The sequence below is a fragment of the Odontesthes bonariensis genome, chromosome 1, assembly GCF_027942865.1.
Source record: "Odontesthes bonariensis isolate fOdoBon6 chromosome 1, fOdoBon6.hap1, whole genome shotgun sequence".
NCBI lineage: Eukaryota > Metazoa > Chordata > Actinopteri > Atheriniformes > Atherinopsidae > Odontesthes > Odontesthes bonariensis.
Window position 1 is genome coordinate 14,283,844 of NC_134506.1, and position 10,144 is coordinate 14,293,987.

General features: G+C 38.0%; 1 protein-coding gene across 1 annotated transcript; it reads right to left on the reverse strand.

Annotated features, from left to right (window-relative positions):
• Positions 1-2,308: 2,308 nt before the first annotated feature.
• On the reverse strand, positions 2,309-9,170 carry fgf7 (fibroblast growth factor 7). The gene is made up of 4 exons (XM_075470421.1): positions 8,939-9,170; positions 7,896-8,539; positions 4,416-4,522; positions 2,309-4,231 (listed from the first exon to the last, which is right to left on the reverse strand). Exons 2-4 carry the CDS (start codon positions 8,179-8,181, stop codon positions 4,016-4,018), a joined length of 609 nt encoding a protein of 202 aa, XP_075326536.1. The 5' UTR covers positions 8,182-8,539; positions 8,939-9,170; the 3' UTR covers positions 2,309-4,015.
• Between the last annotated feature and the right edge of the window lie 974 nt (positions 9,171-10,144).

Genomic DNA, 10,144 nt, shown 5'->3' on the forward strand with positions numbered 1-10,144 from the left:
GATTTTTGTTTGGTTGTTGACAGTTAATCATTCATCTCTTTTGAGGCACCGGATGAAGGATATGGTGCTTGACAACCTTTATTGTTGACTGTTTTATATAAAATCAAAGTTGACACTGAGAGTGACATTGTAATATTTAAAGGGATATTCAAATTTATGTTTGTGTTCATGTCTGTACTTGCAGTACACAGCGGTCAGAGCGCTCTCAGTTAGGAGGATCGGAGAAAAATTCTGTGTGGAGTTTGCATGTTCATCAGAAATTCTGATGTGGGCGCTAAGCTAATAGTTATTCAGAATGGGGCAATAGAAGAGCAAATTTTCATCATGTAAAACCAACTCAAACCTAAATGTTGTAGTGGTCTGTGAGTACGCCATAGATAGCGATTTTTAAACCTTATCAATTCTGACAGTTGTTTACTTTGTCACTATTTTCTCAAAAGAAGAAAGGTGCTATGCCTCACTGTATGTGTATGTATGTATAATAAAAATTAGTTTAAAAAGCCTTGAAGAGACACTTCCCATATTTTAAGTTCTTGCAAGCTATCCAACACGTCTGACACTACTCTGGATAGACTCAGCTGAATAACTTTTGCTCAAATTGCTGTGAAGTATTTTAGGTTTAGGTTTATTCCGGCTCTGAGTAACTGTTAGCATAGTCGTTGTTAGCCTGACCTCATGGTTACTGAATATGTTGGGTTGATTCTTGTCTTTAAAGGTTTCAAGTGAGGAGAAACATCTTCTTTTAATCATAACGTCTTTTCTCTCTGTGGTAATTCAATTCACTTTCAGTAAAACCATGTTATTGCAATGACTTGCTGGGGGTCCTGACCTTCTTTTCCCTCTGCTCTGCTTTTCTGGGGGTTCCGTGATAAAGGCTGCAAACAAAGAATTCCCCTGGTTGCATAACAACAGATTTCCTCTTGGGAAATGAAGGTTTACGGCTCTGAGATGTATCAAGTTCAGTTGCGTGTTCCCTCTCCCCCTCAGGGCCTCCCCTTTCTCCCTCTGCCCCAAAACCAACTCTCCACGTCGCACGAGACTCCCTTTCTGTTTGTCTTCGCCTGCCTTACTTCTCATTCCCCCCCTTTTTTGATTTTCAGCTCTGTTGTTCACAGCTAGACTCAGACTTCACTCTTCATGTAGACATTGCCTTTGTCTGCACATGCAGCTTCTAATATGGGACACATGTGGTTCTCTGTTTATGCTTCCACAAAAATGCTGTTCTGCTCTTGTGAAGCATTGCAATGAAGAGGGAATTATTGTTATGGAATTATTCTTATTCCCAGGAGGTCCATCAAATTGCACAGTAGCTCTGTAATTGAATTATTCATGTCATGAAATTAAGAAGTATAGATAAGTAGGTAATAGAACATTACTCTAAATTGATAAGTTTTGCTTTGTGCTGTACTTTGAAGCCTAACAGAGTCATTCATTATAGAATTTTGAGTTTATTATCATAAGCCTCATCATTTGACCTGAAATTATTGCTACATCTGGTAAGAAATAAACGGCATGCAGCTATTAATAAAACAAAATAAAAACTATTTAGACAAGCAGTTTAAACAGTTTACTTGCCTTTGGTCATTGACGGTATTATGAGGCAATATGTTTTACTGTAATTTAACTGTTGTTACTGGTAACAGCTCTGTCCCTTTTTTTTTTTTCTCCAAATAATAAAATGGTTTGTGTTTTCAGGAGCATTTTGATAAACAATGTTAATACCTTTGAACACCATGTAAGTAACAATTTATGTGCCCAGTGTGACGATTCTCTCACAAAGTGGTTGGCTGCAGCTTCTCCTCGCCCGGCTGGGAATGCACAGCCTTGAGTCGGAAATTTGTTTACATTTTGAGCATGTTACAAATTATGTGCTAAGACTAACTTTGCGTGACTTGGCAGAAGCCTTCACCTTGCTCAGATGTTGTTTGGGTCAAACGTATTTCAGAGGTTTGCTCTCTCAGTTTGACTGTCTTTATCTGACAGTGGTTCTCCAAGCCAGATGTGAACCCAGGCAAAAGGTAAAACTTCTTGATGTCGGTGAGCTTTTTTTGAGCCCGAACACTTGTGTTTACATGAGTATATGCATGCGATGGCACCCTGCCAATACGTCTGCAATATTTTCCTTCACTGACACTTTTACTTTATATTGTATAAACTTTGACCAGCTCGATATACTTTTTACATTCCATCATAAATTTATAGATATATTGTATCTCTGAGCAATATCTCATCTCAACCTCCTTTGACAGATCAAAATATCTCATATTTTGTTTTTAGGATTTTCCAAGGACACAAAAGATTTTCCAAGAGTTTATTTGTGCTGGATAATTAATCATCTTAAAGCCAACTTCAGCATCTCAAATTGAAACACTGCAGTTGCTTCATCAATGATACATTTTCACCAAAGGATTATGTGAATTCTAGAGTTAAAGTGTACAGTAAGCTCCCAAACAGTCATTTAGTCATCTAACAAGATCAAAATTACAGCAAATAACAGATCAGACATTTTGTTTAAAAATTAGGCCAAGTTATGATTAAAGAAATTCAAAAGGTTCTGGTTGAATGACAATGTTGTCATCGTTATTAGCGATAGACAGAATAAATAGTTCATTCAAAATGCATAGTGCTGTTGCAGAGATGTGCTGATTTTTTTATTTTTTCATCACAGTATGTAAGCAAAATACAATTCTTTCTTTTCATTTTGCTCTCTAAAATGTTTTGTGCTCAATAGCATAGTTTCATTAACGGCAGGATGAAGGCTTTGTTCATATGATTCGCGTGCAGCTTTTCTTCATGAAAGTGCAAAAGCACAAAGTCTCAGAATAGAGCAGGTAAAAATACTTGAATATGTTGCAAAAACGACATCTTTCTTTCCACTGGATTTATTGTTGGGCAGACACTTGTTGACTTGTCCAAAAAAGGAACTCTATAAGCTAGTGTATATGAGTTTATTTTAAGGTCTGTTCTAGTGGAGAAAAACCCATGAATACAGACTGTAAAACGGCTTCAACTGTTTCACAGTAAACGATCAACAATGATCAATGCACATTGTAAGAAAAAGTGACACTTTAACATATAACAAATCTGCTTTATGTAAAGAAAAAAATAACTTATGATCATAAATGAAAAAGCAATTGCTGGGATAATGTTGGTGAAATGAGTATTTGATCATTTGTGGTGAATTAAATGGATCTCCTGGTATATTATTGATTGGAATGTCTGAACAGAAACGAAAGAAAATCTCTATACAAATAAATATGTGATCTTTTAGTGTACAAGATTATTAACTTTGTAAGAGATTATATAGTCTACACATTAACTATGTTGTTCAATTTGTGTTTAAATCTAGAGATCTCTTAAGCAGCAGCAGAATGTTTTAGCATTTCAAAATCACACCTTTATAATGAAAAGGGAGTCAATGAGCAGCTTCAGTGTGTTTGACCAGAGTCTGGTCTTCTGCAGAAAGGACAGACAGACCAAAACACATCATTCACAAATGGCTTGCTTTATGTGTGCTATTTATTCATTCTATTAGTGGATATGCTATTTTCGTTTATTGCGCAGTTGGGTGTACTTTAAGCATTTGTAATTAAAAAGACAAGTCCAGCTTGCTTCAGCACTACTTGGTCAAGCCAAAGATTCATTCTGGACCTTTCTATTGATTATACAGGTCTCCTCATCTCGCAGGGTGTGGATTTTCTTTGGAAAAGGGTTCTGTACTGATTGTGTGTAGTACATTTTTCTGTTTGGAAAACACTTTACATATTTTACTGAATTAAAAATGCCAATAACACTGATATTTTGGGATGGTGTTGTCGTACTTGAAGTTGACTGGGGCAATTTAATCCGAACATCTGAGTCTTGTTGTTTTCTGTTATTAAAATGATATAAACGATTTTCTAATCTATAATTCAAAGAGAGTGGAGTGTGATGTTGGTAATGAGGCTATGTGTGTCTGCTAACATGTATATGTGACTGAAATCATAAACAATTTGCAGCTCAGTCCTTTGCTTTTTCACTCCACTCTCCTCTCCTCTTCCTTGCATTGCATTGGGATGAAGTGAGATGACACATGCTCCCTCCTGGTCTTCTTCCCTCGCATTGGCCTTCCTTTCTGAGACAGGGCTATGAACATTGCTTTGCCATTTTTAGTCCACTTTGCAGAGGAGTAAGCGTTGAAGTAGTTTTCTAGGAAAACCTCCTTGAAGTTGCAGTTTTCATTGTAGATCCTCTGTAATGGAAATATAACAAACCATTATTGCTATGTGGTGCGCAGTTTCCAGCATTTGTCTTTGTTGTCAGCTCTTGGTCATGATGATTACAATGGATATAATGAACTCTTGTTTTCTGTTACTGCGGGATCACGGAGTGGCTGAAAAAAAGCACATGATTTTCTCATTGAGGATAAATATTACCTTGCCTTGCAGCTGTCCAGCCTTGTTCATACAGATATAATACTGGCTTTTCACACCTTTGATAGCCAGAATGCCGCCCTCAGAAACAGTTCTGATCTCCAGGATACCTGCCAGATAGTCAGACGGTCAGGAAAAAGAGACACATTGCAGGACAGATAAGAAACTGTCAACATCCATCCTTCACCCCAGCTCTGCGCTGCACTCTACATTCATCTTCATTAAAAAAGGAGATGGAAGTTCCTGTGATTAATCAGTCTGTGGTCTCTCTGGCTTTGTTCAAGTCCTGTTAACTTGCCTGGGTGGCCATTACACAAACCACAACCTATGCCATTGCACATATGGGAGACAGATTAGGCCTCTCTCCCCTGGGATTGAGAAAACTACCTCCTGGCATGTGCTTTGCACGCTACAGTTGAGGTCTGCTCTTCAAATTTGTGGAAGGGTAAAAACACACATGAAAGGCTATTTTGCTTTGTGATTTTTAAAGATTTTGCAACTTATGAATAAATGATAGTGCTTTGTTAGATTTGTAAAAACGCAAACCACTTTAGTAAAGCCACAGTGTGCCCCGTGGAATGTGAATACATTTTATGTATCATGTAATCTAACAAATACACTGGCCAAAAATTATTTATCCAGAAGTCATATGTCCATAAAGTTAGATGACAATAGAGTGTAATTGTGGACGCCCTTACACACATCATACACTGTTTGCCTTTTGATTAAGGGTATGATGTTTACAAATGACAGATATGTAGCTGTAAAACTGAAAGGCTTTGTGTTACGCAAATATGTATTTTGGAAAAACAACAAGCTACAGATGACAGATTTTCTGGTACACAAAAACCTTGTAATTTCCATTGTTTCACTGCTGAAATTTTCTCATTTGACAGGCAGAGGGAGAAAAAGGGGAAAAGTCTATCAAAGCTCTTCAGAAAGACATTGAGCATGCATGCATTTTAGTGTTTGCTAGATCACAAACAGATGGCAGTCTCCCAATCGTGGAATGTTGTTTTAGCTCTGCTTGCACTTTATATTGGACTTAATAAGTCTGCCCTTTCACTGTTTGCTCATATTCGCTTAACTTGATTGAATTTTTTCACCATGACTTTAGGTGAACTTGATCTCAAATCCCTGATTCAATTAACGCCAGCGGACCATTTGTTTCCTAATAACGCTTACAAGCTGAAGATGTAACTGCATCTCATACTGTGTCAGTGTTTACCATAAATGTGTAACAGATACAGGCTTTTGGTGCGCAGTGAAAATATGAAACTCATTTTCACTCACGTCCATGCACATTCTGTAAAAATGTTGGCGCTTTAGCAGTCCTCAGCTTCAACAGATTTTGTATCACACACTGAACATTCGTAGATAAACAAATAAGTGGGTAACGCCTAATTGTGCCTTTTCTGAACAGAGTTCAGCTTTCAGGCTTTTACATTTACTGGTAAGAATGCTGAAGACAGCAATGCATGATTGTGCTAGTTGGTATTCATTTTGAATGCTTTGTATGAAGTTCTATAGAATTATACTGAGAGGATTTCTGATCTGACACATAGAACACAGCTGATTACCTGTTGTCAGGTTAAAATTTGCAAAGCAAGTTTAATCCATAGTCCCACTTAAATTACAAATACCCGTTACATTCATTAGGTAGAACGTCAACAGTGACGAGAGCAGTCAGAGCACAACCTCCACCAAAGCCAAAGCTGTGTTTAAACCTTTTAACTAAAGCTATCCTGATCTGCACCCAAATTTAACGAGTGCCTCATTTGCCTGTGCTCTGAATCTTCACCAAGTTTAACGAAATTCAGCTCAGCAGTTTTTGCACAATCATGTTAATGAACACAATGAAAGATCGCACACTTCGACTTTCGCTTTTCCTTGCACTGAAAAGTCTTATTAGAGATCTATTAGAGATCCTTAGGCTCAAATATACTTATTTTTTGCCATGTGGTTAAGTTTTTAGTTTAATCCTTTTAAACTTTGCCATTTGTAGGGTTTAGAGATTTTTGACTGCATCTTTGTTGTTTGTCTATTTTTGTTTGCTTTTGATGTGTTTATACATTTAGAGCAAAATTGTACAGGCAGATAGCAAAATATTCCTAACAATATACAGTTTTAAAGAAACATCTGTACATAATCTAATTTATTTGATGATGTCAAGTACAAGCATTAGATTTTAGCTCTCTCAACAGAAAGTTTCAGGAAAACACAACAAATTCACAGGCAATTAGATTTATGATCCAAGCAACGATTTGAAAGATAATAAAGAAAGAACAAATGTGTTGTTTGGTGAAAACACATAAGCCTTTAGTTACAGAGGAAAAATGAAAAGCAGAAACCAAAAAGAAGATTCAGATTTAGTTTTTTTCTTTTTTTTCTTCCTCTTTTTTGTCAGAAAAACCTTTATACAAACGACTTTTACACTTCTGTTTTTAGTGCAGTCAGAAATATGAGTCCAGATCTATGTCCAAACAAGGCTGGCAACATCAAATAAGCGTTGACTAAATTTATTGAGCCACATATGGGTCTTAATTCTTCTGTCTTTCATTGCCAGTTGTTGCACAAGCATCTTTCCAATGAGCCGTCTCTCTTTAAAGCCAACATTCCAGTCTTCGCCACATTGTCAGATAGGAGGAAATGATAACTATGTTAAACATCCTTGCTTTGATTGAGACATGTTTTTGTAAACTTTAAATTTTCGAAAATGTTGGACACTAACAACTTGCTGTTAAATTACAGTTATTGTAGCTAACTGTAAAATAAAAATGTCATTCATTGATTGTATTAGTCATAAATTTTGCCTTTAGTTGTAGCAAACGGTATTTTTGGGTCAGACAAGGCATGTTGTCTGTCTCTGTGAGAGATGTCAGATGCTAATCTTAGGTTAGTAAGACATTTGAACTTCATAGTTTTTTTTTTCATTTAAAGAAAATGACTAATTCTTTGTTCCCAAATCTCAATCTGACACCAAGTTTATGCAGCCGTAATTAAGCTGGACAAATGTGAGTCATTGCCATGTGGGTCTGGGACCGCTGATACCTGGCACCCTTAAGTCTTCAAGAGCCTTCAGTTTACCTCATTGCAGCCTGTGTTTGGTGTTAACAAGCCAAAACCCCCACCTGCTTTATTTTACCTCTGTCACTTTGGCTGCTCTACCAAAGACAAATGACTCATTAACACTGTTATTACACTGAGGCGAGTGCGATACAATAACATCTCCCACGTGCTTCTGTCACCTTGACAAGCAGAAGATTCTTTACTGACTGAGTGGAAAGATCTCAAACCTAAACATTCAAAGTTTCATACTCTAAAGTTTAAGTGAATCCACATTTAGAACATTTTTTTCTGGCACATTTGTCATGGCTGTATTAAGTAACACTAACAGAGAATATCCTAATGAACCTCAGCTGTTATTATTGGACACAACGAAAGAAACAAGATTTGTAAATCTAAAGAAAGAGTGATACTCACTGTGGCAGTTGGTGGGATCTTGAGTCCCGTTGATATTGCCAGAGTCATCAATTGTTAGGAACCACTGCGTGCGGCTGAACAACTGTCGAATACGCACATCTCCTCCCTCCATGTAATCATAGTTCCTTGTGTGGCGCTCATGTTTGGAGCAGTTCATGATGGCGGCAAGTTGTTCTGGAGTGCAGTCACTATAGACCACACACACACTGCCAAACAGGAAGATTGCGTGCAGGTAGAGTCCCGAGAACAGATTCTGAAGGTTCCATGTCAGCATCCATTTGCGCATTATAATACAATACAGTGGGGATCAATGAACAACATACTGAAATGCGAGATTGAGAGCGATGTGCTATCCCTCAGCCCAGCAACCCCCCTGATCCCTGTCTTGTTAGCTTCAGATCCTTGTTTCTGTAGAAGGGATTCCTGGTGGGATGTTGTGACAGAGCGTTTAATGAGAAGACTTTGTGAGGCTGGCTTTGGGTGGCTGGTGAGGAGTCTCACGAAGAAGACAGCTGACAGTGTCAGGAGATGATGTTTGCGGTTAGTCCTCAGTAACAGTGCATATTGACTGCTCCATCCTCTTGAGACCATAGTCCGGCAAACAGCGTCATAATCCAGGTTAAGAATTGTTGTAGAGGATGTCACTTTAGAATAGAAAAGAAACAAAGAACTGTTTCATTTTTGAGAAATGGTATATTTACAAATTAAAGGACAAATTTTAAAAAAATAATTAAATGAGAGCTGGAAAAAGCCCAGCTCTGTAGTGGAGCTGTTGCAAAACACATTTTGAATAATTTCTGGTTTCACGTGTCTGTACAATTTTTCATTGTATATTTCCTAATAGTGACGAAAAAATGTTGTGGTGCACACTGACAGACATGTGGCTCCCTGTCAAAGACCCAAAACAGGGAAATATTTCATTCAGGCTATTGAATTGCTCCCCAAACCATGCTCTCCTCTGTGTGAACATATGTACATATGTGAATAAACAAAATACACTCCTATTCTTAAAATAAATAAAAATCTGTAGTTTGATGACTTACACGTGCTCTTAGTGATGATAGGAGTTGTCAGATGTGTGTTCCTTTCCAGCCAGAATTCTAATGCGAAGACTCTTTGGGTCTAAAGCCGTGGTCTCAGTGGTAAACCAAGTCCAGTGATGCAGTAAAGTAGAGCAAGAGCTGGGAGCTTCTGTCAGGTCCCATGTATGTTTCTCTGATTCTGGCAGGCTGACTCTGTGCATCATCTACTGTTGCTGTGTACTCTGCTTAGATAAATGCCTCCTGCTGACCTCACTTGAGAGCAATTAGATCCCAACCAGTCAGCTGTCCCTGGCTGAGATGCAGTGGAGAAACACCCTCTGCCTGCCTCTCACTGTCACTCACTCACCAGACATGAGAGGGAGCTATAAACTCTTGGAATACCAGACTCTCCTCGGTATGCACTCATAAGTACTTTAAGAACATTTGCATACACACTCATTCTTACAGAATTTGCTATGACCCCTCTGAGCTATCCTTGTAAAACCTTAGATAGGTAATGCTTTGCATATTAGAGATCTCATAGGGACTCACATTCTTTTGGATGTTTTTTCATATATGCTCTTATGACAAAGAATTTACTTCCTATCATTTTAAATGTCACAATTAATTAGGGGTTTTACTCAGCCGCTCTATATCATTGGTAAGGATTTATTGACTTGAGTAAAAGACTTCAAAGAAGTCCTTTAGTTCTCATTCTTATAGAGTGTAATAGTGGGAAGCAATAAGTTATGGCTGGCAGGTATCCATCCAAGGGGAGAAAAACAGAAGACATCACTGCTGAGAGGTAGTCATCTCCATGTCAGGGGTCATGCACTCTTTCACTTTTCTTGTTTGTATTTAAAGTCACAATTTATTGCTCTACATACCTGGCCTTTCCTTGGACTCACTACTTCAAAAGTTTATATGGGCCCTAATGATCCGCTCCCCTGGGAAGGTCAGGACTGCAGGCCTGAGAGAGGGGGACTTCTGGCCGCAGCAGGTCTCCTTCTCATCTCTAAACTGATGGTCATAAAGACCTGATCTATTAGTTGTCACTTTGGCCTGTTCAGCTGTCCCTTTTATCACCTCAGATAGTTCATGCTCTGTTCTTTTGAATGCATAGGCCATGGGAGCACCACATCAGGAAAACACCATTTTAGAAATACTAGACAGATTCACATAAAATTGACTGTTTATAGCCTAGATTTTGATAAATCCATTTTACTC